Source organism: Mercenaria mercenaria, chromosome 10, assembly GCF_021730395.1.
Source record: "Mercenaria mercenaria strain notata chromosome 10, MADL_Memer_1, whole genome shotgun sequence".
NCBI classification, from domain to species: Eukaryota; Metazoa; Mollusca; class Bivalvia; order Venerida; family Veneridae; genus Mercenaria; species Mercenaria mercenaria.
Window position 1 is genome coordinate 32,844,503 of NC_069370.1, and position 24,870 is coordinate 32,869,372.

General features: G+C 33.2%; 1 protein-coding gene across 2 annotated transcripts in view; it reads left to right on the forward strand.

The window, feature by feature from the left end:
- The first annotated feature begins 3,601 nt into the window (after positions 1–3,601).
- The window catches only part of LOC123559479 (ETS translocation variant 1-like), a 38,116-nt gene continuing 16,847 nt past the window's right edge, over positions 3,602–24,870 (forward strand). Inside the window, exons 1-4 of one of the 2 annotated variants that reach the window (XM_045351338.2) lie at positions 3,602–3,764; positions 5,925–6,066; positions 10,204–10,312; positions 11,513–11,560. In XM_045351338.2, coding sequence (XP_045207273.2) covers positions 5,962–6,066; positions 10,204–10,312; positions 11,513–11,560 — 262 coding nt within the window. In that variant the 5' untranslated portion in view covers positions 3,602–3,764; positions 5,925–5,961. The remainder of the gene's footprint in view (positions 3,765–5,924; positions 6,067–10,203; positions 10,313–11,512; positions 11,561–24,870) is intronic. The other variant, XM_053552637.1, reaches the window with a different exon arrangement.

Consider the following 24,870-nt stretch of genomic DNA (forward strand, 5'->3'; position numbering starts at 1 on the left):
ATCAAAAGGTGGGTTTTAAAATGCATGTAGCTTCTGAATTCCATTTTTTCCATTCTATCTTGGTTGCGCAACCAAGATAGGCAAAGGGAGGTAATAATAATTTTTCAAACTTGCATTTCTAATGAATTCAATCTATATATGTAATTGTTAATGCAATTATTTTACGAATATAATACAATATATCGGTTAGTTATACATTTTCTCAGGTAAAGTATGTTTATCACATTTATACTTATGATAAAATAACTCGATCTTGGTTGGGCAACTGCAATAGGAAAACCAATTATTAAAAATATCTCCAGTGAAAACCTAACTTGTATTAAGCCATGTTAAGCGCTAACTGAACATAAATGAGTGTAAATGATCAGATGTTAAAGTTTAAAACAAATCCGTTACTTAGCCAAAATCTGATTATCCACCTTTAACTGTGATGACCTAACTCCGTTTTCTTTATGGCGAATTGCTTAATACTTATGTTTGTTTTGGTTTTAACGCCATTTTTAACAGTATTGCAGTTATGTACCGGCGGGCAGTTAACGTAACCAGTGTTCATGGGTTCTGTAAAAGTACAAACCTGTTCTCCGTAAGTAAATACCAACTTCCCTAAAAGAATCAGAGGTGGATGACTAATTTCTTAATAAATTGGTCTAAGGATTCTTTCAGGGAATAGAGCCTCTTTGCCTTTTCGTTTTAAGTTTGTATATTATATAACTGTGCTAGTACAAGACCATGTGATGCGATAATCTCTTACACTCCTCGGTCAATGGGTTCCATAACTCGTACAACTGGAGCATGTCTCGATAAATTTGTACGGTATTTTAATGAAACTTCCTATGGTGATGTGATAAAGTAAAAGAAAAAGGTGGACCCTTTGATGATAGATATTTTATTGAAAATTGTTATATAGGTATGATATATATATATATCTACTTAACAACTTTTCTATCTCCACACCTGTGGTTGTTTTATTCTCGCCTCTGTCATCAGATAGTGTTATGAAAATTGGAGACACTGCTAAATTACCATTTCATTTTCAATAACAATTGGACGTAAAATCTCTGGACAGTAACAGTTACTTTAAGGAAATCCGAAAATCAAAATACACATTACAAGTAATACTCTAATTATTGTACAATTTAATTGACCTGTCAAAACATGGACCCGGCTTTCATTATATTATGTTCGAGCCTATATAAGATTAACATGAAAGCCGGGAACATGGTTTGACAGGTCAATTAAATTGTACAATACTACATTTCAAAAGGAATTCGTAAAATTCATATTACAGTGTGTTTGTTATACTCATTTTTCAATTCCATTAAACTGCAATGAACAATCCTTCAATATTACCTATATTGACGTGATTATATCGTATTGGGACTGTTTGACGTGAAATGGACACTTGCGAAATATTTCTTTTTTCTTGTTAAATCCTATCTTTGATAGTTGTTTTCTCATGTATTTGTCATAGTTTTGACTATATGATTAACATAATAGAAAGTACTATAAAATGCAACGTTTTGATTATCTCCCTTTATGACATTGAGTTCATAATTTCGTGTGTAATATTGAAAGTAGCGTTTTTTCTAACTATTCCATTATGTATAGTCTCTATTTGGACAACAGATTCGTCTTTTTTTAACATTAATTTAAAAGCCTGATAGAACTTTAATGGATTGCCGGTAAATAGTAACATGATCAGGAATAAATTTTCTTTTTTATTGTCTTTAAGTCAACAACTGAACCGATCAATAACACAAACCACAAATTTTGCACCAGCGATTTATATTAGGAGTCATTCAGTTATGATATCTGACATGACAATGTCATCTGCTGTTTTGTTTTATCTTAATAAGTCGGTGGTAAAAAAAGAGGAATGCCATAATTAATTCTATATATATTTTCAGACATTGTCCTAATCTAGTAGACACAGGCCATGTTAGTATGTTATATACGTTAGGAATATTGTACTTTTGACTGTCAATAAGGGGTGAAAAAAAGCCGATTTTTTTTCCTGCTGACTTATGGCTGTATACGGTAATGATTACGTGGGCTGTGTAATGGGAAAACCGGCCTTTGTCTTTAGTCGTGATTTTAGAATAGACAGAACATATACGTATGTCCGCACCACCCACGCTTTATGAAGAACATAACAGAAAATAACTGTTCTGATTCTAACTGATCTATTAGTTGTACTTGATTCTGTTGCAGATGCTGATGATCAAGAAGATTTAATATACCTTATATGTTAACTATCAAATAATGAAGGCCGTCGAGTGGTTGTCGTCTAATTCATCACGGTTCAGAGTTCAGATGCACAGGGGCGTTAGCTCAAGCATCTGAGCGATGAACCGTTGTAAATTAGACAATAAACCACTAGAAGACCTTGATTATTTCATTCTTACATGCTCACTGAAATATTTTTTATGAAAATTATGCTGGATTTCATTTATCCGACTTGAAAAGAACCGGACGTCATGCAGCAATGTGTCGTCATAATTGACGCATAATGCAGTCTTACCGGTTCGCGTTTCAACCAATGTTTATCACAGAATAAACAATGATCTTCTTCTTTGTTAAGCTGGCAATTAAACCGAGCCATGTAAGAAATATAAACAATGATTATTAATATTTTGGTTTTATATTTAGTCTCTATGCAGTTCACTTTCACTATCAATCGGGCACTTCCGGATACAGACTGGGATATCACATTTAGCCCACCCGCTTAGCTCAATAAGGAGAACGGATCGCGGGTCGTGAGTTCGATTCCCGTTCGGGGCCTATGTTCTCCGTGACGATTTGATAAAAGTCATTGTGTCTGTCATTCGTCCTCCACCTCTGATTCATGTGAGGAAGTTGGCAGTTACTAGCGGAGAACAGGTTTGTACTGGTACAGAATCCAGGAACACTGGTTAGGTTAATTACTGAAATACTGTTAAAAACGACGTCAAACCCAAAACAAGAAAAAACAACAAACAAACAATCAAACAATATTTATCTGTAACATTTTGTAAGCCTTATTTCTACATAATGTACAATAGTGTCACGAGCACAAAGCGATTAAAAGTTTGTGTAATGAAAAGAATGATCTTTCAAGTTTGGTTCCTAGAAACTTGTTGTTTCTCCAGAACAGCTGTTTGTTGGAGGGAGTGTTGCTCAGGTAATTTGCCAGCCAGTTCTATGGATATTTAGTTACAAAATATCGCAGAAAACTTATAGCCTATATGCGCGTTTGTGTTTATATTCCCTGTGTCATTTTAGTTATTCTTAAACAATTACGGAAACGGACATAAATAGGAACTGTTCGAAAATGCAGTATAATATAAAATTAATCATTATATCTTTGTTGAATGATTAAGCAAGAATTCACGTTTCGGTGTAATTGTAAGTTAGACCCACACACTCAAACACAGGACACCAAGAAGAGAGGCACGTGTTTCGGTTCCTAAGCATGAAACAGCGTCATTATTGAATTGTTTACAGATTCCAGCGTTTTGTCTATCCGATAGCCAAACCACGCCTCTTCTGTCACACTGACGCGCACCTAGCAACCAATTGGCCAATGAGTAGCGAGCATTCTCATCAACAGGGCTGTTGCTAGACTGTCTTTAAGAGTGCCCAGAGATATCATTATCTCTGTATAGTTTTGTAAAATAGCTGTGAGCATCCAGGGTGATTATGGATTAATTATTAATGCTGCTGTTTTGATAATTGAAGCTATCTTATTCAACGTAATCCAGAGGTTTAAAAGTTTCATTGATATTGTAAGTATAACTTTGATGTGAGTTATGCTTAAAAAATTAAAAGTATTAAGATATTTTAATAAACTTGACTTACTGAACTGCATATTTAAAAAAAAAGCGAATTTAAATCGTAGGGAAATTCAAACAGACATAACACAAACTATTTAGCAAGTTGTAAAAATATCACTTAATATTAGTGATACAGCTATAGTTAAGACGTTTTTAGTAGTACAGAAATATAGTAATGTAAGTAATGTATAGAAATATTACAATCATACGAACTGAAAATGAAAACTATGTAATAATTCAACTGCACACATGTCGAGCTTGAATTTGATTACCAAAGGAAACATTTAAGCAAGTTCTCTGGAAATCGCATAGATTAGTATCCTATTTTTTTCCGCCGAGATAAAGTACAAATTCGAGGGATAGTATGGTATATTCCTATATAGAGACTAAGTAGATGAGGAAATGACATTTATGAAAGCTATGTCTCTATTTGGAACAACATGTACCAAAAATGATCACTTACAGTTTTAAGCTATGCAACTTCTTCTAGCTGAAAGTGACAGCAAAATGATAAACAAGTATTATTAGTATATGATGTTTTTGGTTACGAACTGCGTTATAAAATGAGCCGCACCATGAGAAAACCAACATAGTGGCTTCCCGTGCGTTTGTTTAAATAAGTAATGCTAAGAACTCATTTAATTACTTTATTTCTACATTTCATTAACCATTATAAATTTTCCTTTTCATTAACTATTACTAATTAAGGATATACAGTTTCATTAAGAAGTTAAACGATGGAATATTTCTCAGTCTGCTTTAAGTATTTTTTTTCATCCGTTTATTAAAAGTTTGAATATTTACTTTGATATAAAACATATATCTAACATTGAGAAATAGCAGAAGTTAAAACGTGAAAAACTGAATACTGATTTATATTGTTTAACATCTGAAACGACTAATTTTTGAAATGTGCACTTTTTTTATTCTTTATTTGCGTTACGGAATTCGGTATTATTTGGACGTAAAATAGCCCAACGCGCGTACAATTTTCCATACAAAACATAAAGCGCATACGTGATATTACTATAGTCACCAGGGGTCTATTTACTTTTTAAAAACGGTATGTCCTGGTTTTGTTGTAACATAATTATAAGCTTCTTGAAGGGATTGTCGATGCTTAATGTTTTAGAGGCTTTCTATTTTAGATGACATTAAAAGACAACTTGTTATGAATTCCGCAAATACATGATATTACATAAAGCATTGTTTAAATGTATATAAAAATAACCGTATTACAATACCGTTTAACTAGAGCATAGAATTAATAGAATCTTACAGAAAATAACGATGTTAAATACACCAGTAAATGGTGTAATGGTGTTTTTCTTCCTGTCTTCTTTCTGACTGGGGTTGGGGGAGCGGCTGGATGGTTAGAGGGGTTGAGTTCGGGAGGAGAGTATGCATATTTATCACTTTTTCAAAAGTTCTCAAGTTCTTTAGCGTTACTATATTATGATGTTATAATATCTGAAGCGGAGATCCTTATAAGTACAGTAGCATTACAACATGTAAAACTTAAGACATTGAAATTCCAGTAAGGTTTATATCACGTGTTATTATACATAGCCACGAATGTCTTAAACACTGTCCGACTGATGACATTGCTTCTAATATGGTTACCTGTTACTGGTGAAAATGCTATAAAATACTGATTAAGTAACACATACACCGTCCTTTTGAACATTATGAAGACTGATTAGTGTAGAAAAAGTAGTAGAAAAGTTATCAAGTGTATAAAACATTTTCATAACTCTGTCAAGGCCTCCCTGCATCCATCAATTTTGACGTTAAAGCTCCATCATTTTAGAAAAAAAGAAACAGAAAGTGGAAGAAAAAATCCGTCCGAAATACATTGTCCTTTGAAAAGCAGCATATAAGCATTCAGTTTAGCATCTCGTGCGCACACTCACAGTCCTAACACTAATACATTTTACAAAAGAAAACATTTCTGGCCAAGCAAACTTTCTGTACTTGTTCTTCAGCGGGAGAAACATTATAAAGATTCAAACTTTTGTTTTAAAAACTTTAATATTATTAAACCACATTGACACGTTAAACTGAAGTTTTATTTGTAGTAAGCCATTTTATTGATATTTTTTTACTTTGTAGGTATAAATGTAGTGCGACCAATGAAATAACTTGTTACATGGACATGTCGGCACAGTCACATGAACAACGATTGGATAAAACGACAAAAAAGAACGACAACCTTCGGGACGATAACGAAACGGACATTGACGTCGCAGAAAATGTAAGTTACATAATAGAAACTTCTAATAAACAGAATTATTAAAAAAACAACTGTAAATGGCTAACAGATGTCATTTTTGCTTTCAGCAACGCTAACAAATAGTCAGTTCTTAATTTTTATATTAAAATACATTTTTAGTTATAAAAATGTGGAGTGCTACCTTGAATGTTATATGTTGTATAAGAAAGGTTACTCGATGCCAACTACATCCCATTAAAAGTCTGAAAAGATATGTCGACAAATGAAGCAAATCACAAGTTACTAAGTATACTAAGTACAAATATCCTTTATTAACGTTAGAAGTAAGAAATTCAAAATCAAACAATTTCTCTCCAATTAAAGTCAAATTTGAAAGCATGTTCTAATGATCGTTGTTGCCAGTCTTGAAATATGGAATAAGTTCTGTAATTTTGCTTTTGGTATATCTTTATTCGTAACAACGAAAGTCCTACATTTCCCGTCTTACCTGAGGAAAGCAACAATCTGAGCTTGCAGTTTGCTAGGCCTTCCTATTCTTTTGCTGTCTTTCAATGAACACTTTACTTTTATCCTCCTAAATTTCAATCACTTCAAGGTCCGCAAAGTTTATTTATTATGCATCATCCTTAAGATCAAGTTTATTGTAATACTTGACACCATACTTTCTTAATGTATTATTGTTTACTCAGAAACATTTTGTAGAACGTATGTCTTATAAACATTATGTCATTTGTTCACCCTCCATCTATTTATTTATTGTTAAAACTGTCCGCATTACATGACTTTTTGTTGACAAATATTTATATGTATACATGTATCACAAAAAACTGTATAGTTTACGTGAATAAAATTATCTGTCTGTCTGTCTGTCTTCAAGACAAGGCTTTTTATAAATAATTATTTAAGAATGTAAAACGGCTTGTATTTTCAGTTTGGTAATTACAAATTCATTAATTCGCATATTCTAAAACTAATAGAGACCGTGTGTATAGGACCGCGTCTTGTTTCCTGGAAGGATCTTTAAACTGTTCTAAACGCATGTAATCGATTGTGCGTCTTGTGACAATCCGTTCAAGGACATTTTTTTAAAGAATATCCTAATGAAATGTTCAAGTTGAGAATATCTGAACTTAAGAACATTTCCGCGCTCTTATGATAGCGAATTTACTCGAAATAGCAACACTCTTTATTTCTAGTTTAAAAAAAACAACATTTTCCAAACGATTAAAGAGACTTAAATCGGTGAATTTTTATTATAATACATAAGCCGCACGTTCGGTGATATTCTGTGCTAATGATTTTGTCTTTCAGATGATGATTATTCATTAGAATTGTGAATAAATTATAATTATATGCTACATGACTGAAGAACAAACAGATTTACATACAGCACAAGACAGTCGATATAAAAATAAATAGCTATATCATTCAGAAATTTATATTACCTTAAACAAACACATAAACACGCACAAACGACCATAAACACACCAATACCACCCCTACCAAATCAAACATCGACAAGGAAGAAAACTGAGGACACATTCTGCTTGTGTCTGCTTGCAAAATAATTATATCTCAATTGAAAAGAAAATCTAAACTGAAAAGGAAAAGTTTCTGAATCTTGACAAAATTTATTGAAAAGAAAGTACATTACCTACAATTCAGGCCCTGTTGAAACAAAAAATACTACACGACTCCTTATAAAAATAGCCGGTCTATGATATATATGAGCCGCGCCCTGAGAAAACCAACATAGTGGGTTTGCGACCAGCTGGTCTGGATCCATGCTGGTCACAAACCCACTATGTTGGTTTTCTCATGGCACGGCTCAATTATATTTTAGCCTGTTAATAGTGTGTACTATATGACCGGTTTATATTCAACACGTGGATACTGGGATAATAAGACAAAATTTGAAAAGTATATCTCTGAAAATAATCTTAAATGCCATGTAATTGAACACTTACTGAATAACATATCAATAGTCAAAACGATTGGCCAACAGTCCTTAAGACCGCGGGCAATATTTTTGACTACTGACCGGCAAGCCATTTAGTTAGTTTATACAGTATAATTTTATGTTACCAGTTAGATGGTAAGATCACGTTTTATTTCCCAAAATAACTTTCTTGAACTAAGACATTTAAACTAGCTTTCAGAGAATGTATTTTACTGAATAACGAGTCAATTTATCGCCGTAGAGATGGTTCTTTAAAAGCCCCATGTCGTTTTATTCTTGTGTTATCATTGATGCGCACGTGGCCATTGTAACAATCGATAGTCGCGACAATTCTAAATGACCCACATCAACACTTTAAATATTTGTTGTGTCTCAGGACTTGATATTTTCTAGAATTTTCATTTTTTTTTGTTACGACCGACATAAATATAACAAAACATAATACTCTATTTCATGCAGCGTAGATATCATATGTTTCTTAATACAACATGCGAGAGCCTTCATGATGTTTTTCATTTGCATACATATCTTTTAAAGTACAGTATATCTGATGTATTACGTCGTATGGTGTTTCTAAAGAAACATGTGGATCAAGTATGAACAAATTCTGTTGATAAATATTTCAACAAAGCTTTAGAAAACATATACCAGCTCTGCGGTTGCGATATTGTTACTATACAATTACCAAATTCTTATTATCAATTTTTATTAATTTTTGATGACAACATTTGCAAATGTCACGATATTTCCATACTTGTTCTACAGCATTGTGTTAGTCTAAAAAGAAATTAGGCAGCATATTTTTCCAAAACAGTGCGCATTTTCTTTTTCGTTGCTGAGCGCTTCGGTGATGTTTGAAAATTCTTTGACATTTTTCTGTTGTCAGGTGACCTGATACTCCTTCCTGACAAAATTATAAAGGAATATAGTATCATAATCTCTTATAGAATATAGTAGTTTCGTATTTGTTTTGCTGCTAAATCGTATGCAACGACATGGGTACTTTTGATACGAACATTCATTTGCAACTTTAGAAAAACATTATTTTTCCAGTTACAATATTTCCATCTGTCAAAAGGCTTGCCATCTCAGTTTGAGCTGAACTCATTTATCAAAACTTTATGGGGCCCGCACGGAGCGCTTGCATGTCACACTTTCAGAAAGGTCCAGGCATTCTTTCGTTGCTAGGCAACAGATAACCGTTAAAGATATCTAAAGTACCCCGCAACAGGAATTAATCGATATACATTTATTTATAAATATATCTAAGAATGTAAAGAACTGTAGGTGACCAATCACATTTAAGCAATATTTTATCACTTCAATCACGTTTCATATGTATATTCTATTAGAAATGTATTCAAAGAACAAAAGACCCATTACATAAAGTACGGTCCCTATTAGAAACTCTATATTTTATTGTTTTTATTTATAAAAAATTAAAATATCTTCACTTTCATATGGTCGTATTTAAAAGCTGAGGATTTCTCTTCGTTTCGATATTATTTCTAGTTTCACATTTTCATTTGAAGGCTACTAGGCTATTTCAACATTCTGAACTAAAAGGCAAACTTTATCTTTCTTGCTTGCGTAGACAAGATAGACAGATAGATGTAAAACAATTTTACAAACTTGTATTTCACATGATTTTTGGCTAAAACTCAATTCATCAATGCAATTACAGTACTTCTCATTCATATGATTTTCTGTGTCATATATATTTATAAAAGTAATACTTATGCTAAAATAATACTGTCTTGGTTGAGTTGAGCAACCGAGATTGGTAAGTCAAATTTTAAAAATATCTCCAGAGAAAAGTTAACAATAAATAAGTGTAAATGATCAGATGTTAAAATGTTCAACATATCCATTACTTGACTATAACCTAACAAACCATTTTAAGAGTCTTGGTTGCATCACATATTGTATGACCTCGTATCGTCTTCACCAAGTAATTTAAATGTAAAAAAAAATATATCAGACTTAGATATAGAACTTGTGTCTTCCTATCTTTTTGCATTTTCTGCAAGTACGGGCAACATTTTATTGAAACTATAAAAGCGAATGAAATGAAAAGACAGTTTTGTTAGTTTTTATGTGTAATTTTCACTCGAGAACGCCAAATTTTATATTTTCATAAGTGCTTCTATATATAACAATTTCGATCTTTCGCTGAAAGTAATATCACTTGTTTACAGCAAGAGGTAAGCAGTAAGGGCTCAGCACCTGATAAAAGGTCAGAAACAGTAATAGAAAGTAAAGACAAACCCTCTGTGGAACAGAAAGGCCTTCTGGAGGAATCACAAGGTAAATAAATTGTTTTTCATCTCGTTTTGCGAAGGAAATAAAAGGTTACTTTGAATGAATATTTTTTTTCAAACTATATTTGGTAGGAACCTACAAGATTTATACAAAGTGCTTTGAATCAATACTAGTATCTGGTAGAAACCTCAAGGTGTAATATAACTTTTTGACTCAGTGATATCTGGTAGAAACTTCAAGATGTGATACAGTGTCTTAAATTGATATCTTGTAGAAACTTCAAGTAATACAGTGTCTTAAATTGAAATCTTGTAGAAACTTTAAAGTGTGGTTTGGTAATTTAAATTGATACCTGGTAGAAACTTCAAGGTGTAATACAGTGTCTTAAATTGAAATCTTGTAGAAACTTTAAAGTGTGATTTTGTAATTTAAATTGATACCTAGTAGAAATTTTAAGGTGTCATTTAGTGTCTTAAAATGATACCTGACTTCAAGGTGTAATTCAGTATTGTAAACTGATAACTGATAGAAACCTCAAGATGTAATTCAGTTTTGTAAACTGATACTTGGTAGAAACCTCCAGATGTAAAGTACAGTTTTAATTCGGAACCTGGTAGATACTTGAAGATGTAATACTAAGTTTTACAATGTAATATAGTGTTTTAATGCGATACCTGGTGGATACCCGAAGATATAATATGATACTAGTATAGTGTTTTAAATTTGGTACCTGAAGTAATATAGTGTTTTAAATTGATACCTAGTGGACTCTTTAAGCAATATATATATTATCATGTTTTAAACTTGACACCAGGTAGAAACTTTAGATGTTATATAAAATGTACTTTGTTACCTTGTAGAAACCTCAAGATGTATAGTTTCATTTTGGTACCTTGTAGAATATGTAATGTAGTTTTTTTTGTTTGATACTTGGCAGATATATCAAGAAGTAATATAGAGCTTTCAAGAGTGAGTTACCTACTAAAACCTCAATACAGAGTTTTTAGTGGATACCTGACAGAAACCTCAAGCAAAAATGTATTATAGTGTTTAAATTTAAAAAGCCTAATGTTATAAATTGGTGAACATCAAAATTGAAAAGAATGTTTTGACAGTATTATCCTGAGACGTACATCCTGAACCACACTATGAAATATTTTATTTAATAGTTATGTAACTTACCATTAGTTTATCTCAGTGACGTAACTTACATGAAATGTTATCTGGCGACTGTTCTGTTTTCAGAGTTATTTCAAGATCTTAGTCAAATGCAAGAAACGTGGCTTTCGGGAGGTGAGTAATTTCCACGTAATGATTCATAAGCATGTACTATTTTATTTCAAATGTTTAGAGGAGGCTGTCGACTGCGTTATTTTTAGTTGTTTCACAAGCCACAAGGATTTAAATAGGCTCTATGTTTTGTATTTGTCATGCGTTTTACTTGGTAACAATGTAATTATTTAGATTGTCATCAGGTTTTGGACACCTATTTCCTTATTTCCTTAAAAAGACAAATTTTCACATTGTAAATGAAAAACCAAGTTTTGAATTACCCTTTATCCTTACTGTTGCATACAGTACACAACTGGGTATTGACTGAATAGTTTGACTAATTTGTATTAGTTTAGTAGAACGGTGCAGTTAGGTACATACGTTAGTAAAAGAAATAAAATCTGCAAAAAGACATGCAATGCAACGGCCTTACATATTGTATAGTAAATACTAATAATTATAACTTTTTAGATTATTTATCTAGAACATAATCACTGATATTTTTGAGAGAAGAAAAATTTATAAAATCTTTCTCCTGTTGGGATATAGCTATATGTAGTCACTATACAATTTCAGCCATCGTGTTCTTTTTATATTTCACCACAATTCTTTCGTTATTAGTATGAATCTGATTATAATGTACTGGATGCATAAAGTGTTAAGAACATCGACCCAGACTCTGATACATCATGGATTAAGCACATCTTATTAAAACCTAATCAGAGTCAATTATTATCCGCTGAAATCTTAAGATAGGATTACAGTCGCGTGTTCTCTCCTTGCCGCGTAAAGCAACGCTGGAATGCTAAATATGGCAATGAAAATTGTTGTGCTGTTACTTAATTCTCCCGCAAAATGTAAGTTTTTTCTTTGATGTGCTTAAAGTTAATGCAATTAAAAAACGATTAAAAGAAGCTAGGGACGGCCTTTGTCATCACATTTTTAATTTGCGAGGAATAGCAGTATCATAAAGCAATGTATTTACAAGTATTTATTATAAACAGAACTGGAAAAGATAACGTTTATTTTGATAATATACGTGTATGTGACGAAGAAATGTTGAAGATGAATGTGCTTGAATATTGCAGATAATGTTACACAGTTAAACAACTTTTAAATGATAAAATACGGCATAAAATGTCCTACATCTTGTTCATTTTAGAAACATGGGTGTCATGAGAGAAAACTCTAAATTAGCAGTGTACACAAATACATAATTGCAGCAAGCAATATAAAAGTAATTTAATGATCCAAGTAAGAATTAATTTCGAAGCATTTTTACGAAAGACCCGTGGTGACATTTCAACTTCATGAATTCACGATTTCCACTTCACGAATTCACGATTTCCACTTCATGAATTCACGATTTCACGATTTCCACTTCATGAATTCACGATTTCCACTTCACGAATTCTCGATTTCCACTTCACGAATTCACGATTTCACGATGGTGAAATCGTGAATTCATGAAGTTGAAATCGTGAAATCGTGAATTCGTGAAGAGGAAATCGTGAATTCATGAAGTTGAAATCGTGAATTCATGAAGTGGAAATAGTGAAATCGTGAATTCGTGAAGTGGAAATCGTGAATTCATGAAGTTGAAATCGTGAAATCGTGAATTCGTGAAGTGGAAATCGTGAAATCGTGAATTCGTGAAGTGGAAATCGTGAATTCATGAAGTTGAAATCGTGAAATCGTGAATTCGTGAAGTGGAAATCGTGAATTCGTGAAGTTGAAATCGTGAAGTGGAAATCGTGAATTCGTGAAGTTGAAATCGTGAAATCGTGAATTCGTGAAGTGGAAATCGTGAATTCGTGAAGTTGAAATCGTGAAGTGGAAATCGTGAATTCGTGAAGTTGAAATCGTGAAATCGTGAATTCGTGAAGTGGAAATCGTGAATTCGTGAAGTTGAAATCGTGAAGTGGAAATCGTGAATTCGTGAAGTTGAAATCGTGAAATCGTGAATTCGTGAAGTGGAAATTGTGAATTCGTGAAGTTTAAATCGTGAAATCGTGAAGTGGAAATCGTGAATTCATGAAGTGGAAATCGTGAAATCGTGAATTCAAGAAGTGGAAATCGTGAATTCAGGAAGCAGAAATCGTGAAATCGTGAATTCATGAAGTGGAAATCGTGAAATCAAGAAATCGTGAAATCATGAAATCGTGAAATCGAGAAATCGTGAAGTTTTTTCGTGAAATCGTGAATTCGTGAAATCGTGAATTCATGAAGTGGAAATCGTGAAATCGTGAATTCATGAAGTGGAAATCGTGAAATCAGGAAGCAGAAATCGTGAATTCATGAAGTTGAAATGTCACCACGGGTCTTTCGTACATTTTAGTAGCTTTTTGAATTCATAAATAATAAAATGATTGCTGCATTCCTTTTAGCCGAACTCCTCGCAGTGACTACATCCCCTAGCGGGACTTTTTTTGTTTTTACTTCATGGGAGACCACATAGGAGATTCACTTCCACCTTAAGTTTTCAGAATTTGTTGGAACATCTGCGTCGCGTCCACTACACCTTGGGGCTAGATGAATTATAGCTCATATAAGGAGGCTAGATGTATTATAGTTGTATAAATATAAGTGTATAGTATCACTATAATTCATTTATCCTCAGTTGCGTAGTGGACATGACGCTGATGTTGTAATTTTACTTACATGGTGGCCAGTCCACGTGCCTTTTGGATACCATACACACGGAGAAAACGCCCCGATTCCGGTGACAATCTCCCTATATTTTCCTTCTCACTTGACAGATTTTCATAAAATAAAGTGTGTCGAAGACAGCAAAATGAATGCTTTCCTCAGCCTAAATTGTCTGTCATTAGTTCTCAATACTTTTCTCAAACATTTCGCCCAACTGCTTTTCGCGGACTAACCGTGTAGACAACGTACACGCTTTGGGCCAAGTTTTTGAGGAAAGTACTGAAACTGATTACAGACTTTTTGTGCGGAAGAAAATACTCATTTTGCTGCATTCGACGCTCTTTATCTAATGGAAATCCGTCAAGTAATAAGGAAGTCACCTGAAACGGGACATTTTCACCGTGTGTACAGTATCCAAAAGTCACGTGGGTTGGCCACCCTGGCTTATTCCTGTCGTATATTCAAATGGGTTTAAATGGGTTGCATACAGTCAGTTTATATAATGCTTTATGATAATTCTTATCTTATCTTTATTGAGAGAAGAAACAATGGCCCATGTCAATTGTTAGTTATTGTTATTTTGACGACAAATTTCAGTAAAAACACCCCAGTTCCAGCTTAACTGTTTTTAAGTGTTTTTGTTACTTCACAAACAAGAAAAAAAGATTGTTTCTATTCTAATAAACACATCATTTGTTATTGATCAACTTTTAATTAAGCTGATTCAATTAGTCACAAATTAATCATTTTTAAATATTAACAAAATCTCACCATGAAGAAGTTTTATTTCGCTTGACACATGAACCTAATTCACACTATTACTTTTCAGTGGTCTAGAGGTTTTCTCTTAATGTATTTCCTGAAGAAAAAAAATGCCATACCTTATACTATTCGTTTACATATCAACAATATGAAATATATTTATACAGCCTATTCAAATTGAACAACTATTAATTATACTTTTTAACAATGCTATTGGATTTACTGTGTTGTCGCATTGATGATAATACTATAGGTAAAATATGTTTGTTATAATTCAGTGCCAATGTATTCTTCTGCATGAAAATTGTGATGATCACAAAAATTCATTGGTTATAAAACTTATGTTATCAAAACTGTATATGGTCTAATCACTTCGGTTACTATTATGTTTTTATCTAAATTTGATAGTAAAACAAATTCATCTAATATAAAACTATCATTTATTCCTATGTCACCTTTGTCATTTATAGTTAGAAACTATGTCTTATTGTACGTTAGGTTCATTGCCATGATTCACTGAAACACACCCATCTTCTTAACATGCTGCATCGATCAATGTTTAAACTACTCAGCTGAACATAGGTATAAACACGTAAGTTCCAAAAATATGGTTATTTCCATTGAATTAGCTTATCGAAGCCATAACCGATTAATGCTTAACAATTTTTCTTTTTTAACATCAAACATACATACTATTAGTTAATATATGACGTCATTAAATGTATTATCCATGACTTGCGATGTCGTAACTAACTTACCACTTACCTTAAAGGTCCAATACTAAGGAAAGTGAACATTTTAATTTCTTTTAAAAAGCACAGAAACTATTTCATTTTATTGGAAAATGAAAGTTGGTATGTAGAAATTCAAAATAAATCGCAGTATATGTACAATTATTTTTCTATGAAGTATGAAGAAAGTTAAAAAGACCTGGGGGGTCATTCTGTTTCAACATAATACACATACATTTCTTTGAGTTCCAAAGACCTTCTGTAAATTTTGACCTGCCAATCTTCATTATTTAGTGTTTAGCAGAAGTCTATGCACTGGCTATGAAAAAAATTGCCAACTCACTTTCCCTTAGTAATGGACCTTTAAGTTACGAACGAAATTAAAATGTGAATATACATTAGATATAAAAATACTTACATAGATAAAGTCGTAAATTACCAATCATGTTTTACTTTATGTCTAATTTCATGTCCTGTTTTTATCAACTCGATAAGCATATAACGGAACCAAGCAACATTAAAGTAAGTTCGGTCGGATTGAAACTGTACACGAGAGTATTAAAATTTGCAACGCCCCTCACTTAGGGCCTAATCTGAACTCTGTTACACAGATACATGAAATGGACTTTATGATCCCAAAGAACCAGAAAATATAGTTATACCGAGTCTATGTATATCACAGTCCCTAGGTGGCTAATTTGAATCGCCATTGGAGATGTTCTGCATAAAGATATACACTCGAGAAGTTACTTCATAATGTTATCAAACAAATTGCTAAAGACTAATTGACAAATAACTGAGTATCTTTGTTGACTAGAATAGGTCATTTTAGTGACAGTTGATACTTGGCCACGTGAATAGGTCCAGGTTGCTATAGAAATAGAAAAAGAATGAATATTAGGTGGTATAGCCGACAAGTCGAAAATTAAATATAGATCTTTTAAGCACTAAATTAGGGAAATAAAAGCCGTTCTATGTTTGTGTTAGTAGTAATGGCATTTTGTTTCAAGTTATCGTCTTGAAGGGGCTATTATCTCGAAAAGTTATTTGTATTGTAAGTTAAGGTATGATTTGCGATTAACCTTGAAGAGTTATTTGGCTATCTCCAAACACTTCAACGCCCTAGTGAAACGTTATTGTAAGTTTGTTACGTAAGTTATGGAAAATCCATTTAATGACGTTAGAGATGCAGCACGTGTACTATTTTTTTTAAATGTCTAAATGGTCTTGCATTAAAATATACAGATCTCTGCGCATGAACATTGTCAAAACAACCTAGCATACTAACACTCTGTTTGAGTTTGCAAGATAACTGTTGTAATATTGAGAAAACACTCGATTAATTTGTCAGCAATGTTCAATGAAAAAAAGAGAACAATTTATCCAGGGAGCTAATGTTAATATCTAGTTTAAAACAATATGCTTGCCATGTTGAAAAGGTACAGGAAATTTCATTATCCCGATAGCCATGAAAGTCACGCGTCAAACTTGTGATAAAACCCCTTTTTTTTCTTAGTTATACACTCAGTCATTTAACTGAATTATACTCCACAAATAAATTAAAAAAATAATTTATAGATCTAGCAAAAGAGTGTTTTATCACTTTTTTATGCACGATGGGCGGTTATACGTCGGGCGTAATCTATACGACATATTACCGTCCGAGTGTATAAATAGTATCAAAATACGGTTTTAGTATAAATTATTTCGATTCTAATATGCCCTTAATCTTAAACAGTAGATAAAATGTAGTAGCGTTCTTTCTTGGTCGCAACAAAAACATTGACGTCACCGCACGCAAACGTGACGTCATTCTAGCTTAAGAGTGTTTTAACAGAGAAAAGCATATTAGAATTTGTTGTCTAAATGTATTTATATTAAAAAAATAACATGATGACCGGGAAGAGTTTGCACAATGCATTTCCTATTGTTGTCATGAATTCTACTATTGGTCAGTTAAAAAACAAACAAAAAAAAAACTCCGGTCAGTTCATGGACATAATTTTCAAGTTTCCAGCAATTCAGTGATAGATCTAGTTGTTCCTGGTAGTAAAACGGGAATTTCCAACCATATTTAAGAAATAATTTTAGGCAAAAGAGTGTTTTAACACTATTTATACACGATGGGCGGTTATACGTCGGGCGAAATAATTTCCCGAGGGCTCAGCCCGGGTGAAATTATTTGTACGACGTATTACTGCCCGAGTGTATATATAAATAGTGTTAAAAATACAAGTTTGCTTGCTTTAAATTATTTCGATTCCAATATGCCCTTAATCTAAAACAGTAGATAAAATATAGTAGCGCTCTTTCTTTTTCGCAACGAATACATTGACGTCACAGCACGTTAACGTGACGTCATTCTAGCGTAAGAAAGTTTTAACAGAGAAAAGCATATTAGAATTTGATAAATACGTACCTCAAAGTATATAAACTATGTATTATATTGCAGTCTAACATGCTTTTCTCGGTTAAAACACTATTAAGCTAGACTGACGTCACGTTAACGTACGGTGACGTAAATGTTTTTGTTGCGACCAAGAAAGAGAGCTTCTATATTTTATCTACTGGTTTAGATTAAGGGCATATTAGAATCGGAATCATTTATAGCAAAACTGTGTTTTAACACTATTTATACACTCGGGCTGTAATACGTCGTACAAATAATTTCACTCGGGCTACGCCCTCGTGAAATTATTACGCCCGACGTATAACCACACATCGTGCTTAAATAGTGTTAAAACACTCTTTTGCTATAAATCATTTCTTAAATAATGATATTAAAATTATATCGCGTCCTACTTTTTTAAAATGTATGCTATGAAGCATAGGATGCAGCGATTGTTTTGCCTAAAGCAATAACTCTCAAAAAGTTCAAATTTGCCTTTGAAATTTGTACAGTTACTAAAACTTTCGAAAAGATTTTTTTTCTATTTTAGAGGAACTGAATGAATCGAGTAAAACTATAAGTTCACACGAGGGCAAACATCTTACAACCATGCCCTTGTTTTTGTCCTTTCCATGAGCTGTGTCAACACACCTACGACCTGAAAGTCATTTTAAAAAGGAAGATTACCATAGCTATGCGCTCTAACACTTGAAATGCACGATATGATTTGAACTTAAAGAAAATGCAAATTTAAACATCTGAGGGGCAAGTTCCCAATACAGTGGCATTTATTTATACGTCATTAATATTATAGCTTAGATGGTTAATCTGAGATTATCACGATGTGCGTGTTTATAAATTGTTTGGATGTAGAATTTAGTTCGCCATCTACCTGATAAATCATAGCTTATATCTACCCGTGTCGTATTCTCACAACTAAGTGTGATAAAATGAAATTTGATGTCTTAAAATCTTCCGTTTGCTAGCAACGCAATCAAATGGAAAATTTCTGGGGTATGATATTCTGAAGTAAGTGATAGCTGTATAAATTGTATCATACATATATCATTAATAAATGAATTTTGATGACCGGAATCCATTAGTTTGAACATTTTTCCCATATGACACCATCTCTTGACGGAATCGTCCATGATGAAGATGGCTCCACGTGTCTCAGTCGCTCATGAAAATTATAAACATATATTTATATGTTCGGGTCTTCAGTTTAGCCAAACATGTGAACAAAATCTTATGATTTTATACAACTTTATTTTTTTCAGATAGATATTTTATTTTTTTCAGTTTTTGATTCAAATACGAGAAAATGTATGTTTGGTACCAGGTAATCTAAAAACGTTTACTTAACTTTACAAAAATATGCATTTACGATTTATATCGTAATCCATGTACAAACAGAGAAACGTTCTGCACATTCATTCAAATTTATTCGCTAAAATTTTCAAAATTTTGTATCTTCTTTTTTTTTATTTGATTTATAATGTATACAAAGCTTTATATTTTTGAAAAGATCTTTAAATCTCAAAACAGATGAAATAAAGCAAAAATAATGTTATGCGCTGACAGAGATATATGTCCCCTAAGCCATACATTTATTTTATTTATTTATTTATTTATATTTTTTTTTTGGGTGGGGGTGGGGGGGGGGGGGTTGGGTTGGGGTTTAGATCTGTAGGGGATTATTCTAAACCTCTGTTATAAATTGATCACGGGTAAGAAATTCTAATTCTATTCAAATTAAGTGATCTGTAACTTTCTGTATTGAAAAGCTAAATGAACAGTTTTGGGTTTTATATCCATTTTAGACGAAATTAAAAGATAAAAGCCTTCGGAGACTTTAGGAAATACAGTTTCTTTCGGCATAATGAGTCATATTAACGCAATACAAAATGACTGGAATTTTATTTCACGATTTTCATTGGTTTACTGAAACATATCGGAGAGTTCCTCTTTCAAATAGTGAGGTTCTCATTTCATAAATATTAATACTTTTGAACTGCAATTGAACGTAAGAGAGCAAGGGTAAGAGGCCGATATTCTTGATACGGATGGTTGATTTTAATGAAAAATAAATCTCACAAGATTTACTTAAAAGGGAAAGATTCTGTCCTCAACATTTTGCAAAAATCTGGCATCTACCTCCCAAATCACCGATAAAAATGTGCTGGCTCCAGGTAAAATATAAGGTCCAAATATTTCCATTATTCTGACACTTCTATTTTTTACTTTTATAGTGCTTTCAGATTAAAAATTTTGGTAACATACTAGGGATATAAAGGAAGAACACCCTTTCCGCCGACATTTAAATGAGCCGTGCCATGAGAAAACCAACATAGTGGCTTTGCGACCAGCATGGATCCAGACCAGCCTGCGCATCCGCGCAGTCTGGTCAGGATCCATGCTGTTCGCTAACAGTTTCTCTAATTCCAGTAGGCTTTGAAAGCGAACAGCATGGATCCCGACCAGACTGCGCGGATGCGCAGGCTGGTCTGGATCCATGCTGGTCGCAAAGCCACTATGTTGGTTTTCCCATGGCACGGCTCAAATATTAAACACGGCTGATGAAGACAGCACGGTTACTCTGAAAGTACTGTTATAGCTGTGTGATGTAATGTTGACTGCATCTGTATATTTTACCCGGTATATAGGAACTTGAACATATGCTACCATACATCATTGTATGGCCAACCATAACCTGTAGAATGGACATACAATGATGTATGTTCAGATTTTAAATTGTATTAAAGATATACACCTACGTCGAAAACTTCCTGACAGATACCATGAAAAAAAGTGAAATATTCTTTGTTTGAAATCCGCTTGTCAGCTTTTATAACCCCTCCTAAAATGTACCCGTTTCAGACCGAAAATCTTAACTACACGTTCGCGCAGTTTAAGTCTATAGTTCTTTGATATATTGGCTCAAACTGGGTCGAAAGGCTTCAAGACCAAAACATTGTTAAAACAGTTATATTTTAATATAGTGAACCATATATTATACACGTACGTATACTATGGTGTTCAGTTATTCGAAATGAATGGGTCCGAAGCAGAACAAAGCTTTCTCGTGATTTCAAGAACTTTTATAATTTGTATACATAATATCTCGCCCATTTTGTTCTCGTTATAATGTGTGTCTACTCTGTGAGGAAGTCATCGCAACTGTGTTATAAAACACAGGAACAGTAACAGACAACACAAACAAACAAAATTATCCACTTGTCAACGGCAACATAATGAATACATTGCCCCATTCGCTAAATCAATCATCCATACAAATTGAATACATATACATTTTAACGGTATTTTAACTTGAAAACCGTCTGAAGTGGTGTTATTCCCAAACAAACTAGCGAATCCTTACCCTTCACTGGTGTCCTGTGAACCATTGCTAATGTCAACAAAGGAGAACACTCTCCTGTATCTGAAAATATGGTTATAAATAAATTATAGGGTGGTCAAATTAACGCTGCACGTGTAGCGCTGATGCAGTTTCCAATTAAAGTTTTATTACAACGCCCTTTTCTCACAAACGACTGGACTTCAGAGGTTGATAATTAGCCTGTCACCAGCAGGTCGTTATTTGTCATATTGAAATGGTCAGCAAGTTGAAACGGGTGTTCCTTAAATGGTCAGTTAGCAGATAAGAGCTCAAACTGAAATTAAACAGCTGAAAATGAAACAGAGGGAATTGCTTGTCGAAAAATATAATTTACAGATACCATATTGTATTTAGATCAAAGATAAACGATTCCGTGCCTTTTTCAACTGCAAATTTACCAAATCATTGTACTCATTTATTATAATCGTTGATTAATAAAGAAATAGATAAATAGTTCAATGCTAGTATTTTTTAATAATCAACGTGTAGCTTGACGTATGTCATACGTTAGCAGGTACGGTTTATCTAGTTCAGATTAAGGATCTTTCACACCTCTCTGTGCTAGCGGTGTTTTTAATCCGCACTCTCCCGAACGTTGGGAAAACACTTATTACACAGACAGACATATAAGATTATTTTATTTTGCCTATCAATACAAAACTTTAAAAGATGTAAATTATAAAATTTCGTTTGTTTTTAATGAGGTTAGGCTGTGCACGTGTATCTTGTCTTCTCCACAGCGAGAAAATAAGGTGATCCGCTACCGAGATATTCTTTTCTTTCCCCGCTAGGTAGGCAAGACAAAAAATGTTCTCATCTAAAGCAAATAACGGAACTGAGGATTGGCAAAATGTACTTTAGTAATACCATATGAGCCGCGCAGTGAGAAAACCAACATAGTGCGTTTGCGACCAGCATGGATCCAGACAAGCCTGCGCATCCGCGCAGTCTGATCAGGATCCATGCTGTTCGCTAACAGTTTCTCTAATTGCAATAGGCTTTGAAAGCGGACAGCATGGATCCTGACTAGACTACGCATATGCGCAGGCTTGTCTGGATCTATGCTGGTCGCAAACGCACTACGTTGGTTTTCTAATGGCGTGGCTCATATTTATTGCCTTCGGACGTAAACTCTGACTTACGAAACAATAGGCAAAAAATATCCATTTCTCTGCGTGACAAGCGCAGCTGCTACAGTGAAGTCTAAGAGAACACGAATGACAAACTGTACAGTCATAGACGCAAACTGTACATCTTCGTCTGAAATGTATTTATTAATAACCTTTTTTTTCAGTATGGATGTTACAAATGGCCAGGAAAGCCTAAACACGAAATAATGAACTACAAAAACATTTGTCTTCTACTCGTCCTCATTTAAGAGTGTCGTTGACAATTTACTGTGTGCGGGCAATTTGTCGCCGATTGAATTCAATCACTGCTTCTTAAATTGACAAGCATCGCCCCATCATTTCTTCTTAACTAACTACATCGTAAAATAAAGTTCACAGAAATAATGGAGACTTGACATTACGCTGTCTATGGTCGCTAATGTGCAGATTTAGCGCGATTTAATCGCCGCCATGTTGTTTCATCTTGTCACGTGACCCACATAAAAGCCGCAAATCGTTCTCAGTGTCGTGATTTTGTCTTAATTGCATGCAATGTCATATACGGTGATGGTCTTTTTGATAGAGTGTGTGAAAATCGATTATGCAAATATTGGCAAATGAAAATTTATTACAGAGTGTGACATTTCTAAAAAATGCAGATAATCTTCCTAGTAAACACTGTAATTATTACATGTATCTGAATTAATGAAAATTTAAAAGGCATGGACTTAGTAAGATATTTTGAAGCAGATAAATTTATAATCATAATTCATTGCATAAATATGCTAAATCAATTAAAGAGGATGATTTCACTCACTTTGAGACCTGTCAGGTAAAGTCGGCTATAATATTATCATCAATTTCATTTCTTAACTGTCTAATTAATACTGATAAATCACGGTTTAGTACTATGCACGTGGGCCGTGTTTAAAGTCGGCCTCAGCGTGTACTTCTAACACGCCCGCGTATTTCACATCCAATTAAAATTACTAAACTGCCATTTAAATTTTGTATGTATAGATTTACCTTCAAATGAAATTAAATTTTGCAGTTACGGAGCGTAGCGAAGTGAAAACAATAACTTAATTCATTTGAAGGTCAATAGGTGATCTGCATACTAACAGCGGGTAAGCATTTAGCACTCCCATATTTGCCAACTAATTGATCTAATCAATGGATTCACTTGAATAGGCACTGCGAAAATAGGCATAAATAAACAATAAATAAGTCGAAAACAACAAGTAAGTCGAAAATTTGAAAATGTCTGTTTGGTAATTGAATAAACTTTTTGACTATTAAATATATATTTGCATTTTTTCTTCTCCTTCCAAATTGTTTCATTTGATCCGACATTGGGTATTTTTGAAGTTAAATAAGTCTCTGAAATGGAAAGTCGCCAACTAACGATGGCAAACGTCCCATCGCCCGCTTTCCATGAGTAATGTCCGGTAAGATGCACGTGTCTCATACGACGATCTTAAGTATGTAAACAATCGTTGTTATCTCTTCAGTGCTCCCCATTCACGTGACGTCATTGTCATATGAGTTTGTGATTGCACTTTTTTTTTTTAATTTAAAATGTTTCAGTATATTCGTCATTTATACATTTAACTAGATTTAAAAATTGGAAATTACTTGTACTTCTCAAGAGTTAGTTATGGTTTAAGTACAAGGTCTAAAGCGGAACATGGTAACTTGGTAAAAACTGTTTACACCGTAGTTTAAATTAATTTTTACATAATCATAAAAAATTGAATAATTTCATGTATTAAATACTTGGCTAAAATGAATAACAAACATGTCGATATTAATAAATTTTGAATAAGTATTTAATTTTTATATCATTTTCGGCATTTCTTTCTTAATTGGTACTTATTTAAAAAATTCTTTTTTTGTTGCAAATTTCATATACAATATATCATATATGTTTAACTTTCTTATAAGAATTTAAACACTTTACATTAGGTACCAACGTTATAAAAGAATATATTTAAAACTTTTTCAAGGTTATTTTTCACCAGGTCATAAATTCATTTTATTAAAATTTAGAAAACAGAGCAGACAAGAGTTTGCAAATGATGCTTGAACCTATATTTCTGGTTTATTTTATTAAGGAACAGGTGGGCTACATGATTACTGAAATAAACTGTAGATGGAGTGCCAGATGCTAAAATCGGCTGTGTATAATTCACGCTGTGTGCTCATTATTATTGTTGTATTCACTTATTGGCAAACATTGCCCAGCTCTGGTTTATGTAACTTTTGGTCATTAAAAAAGTATATATCGAGAG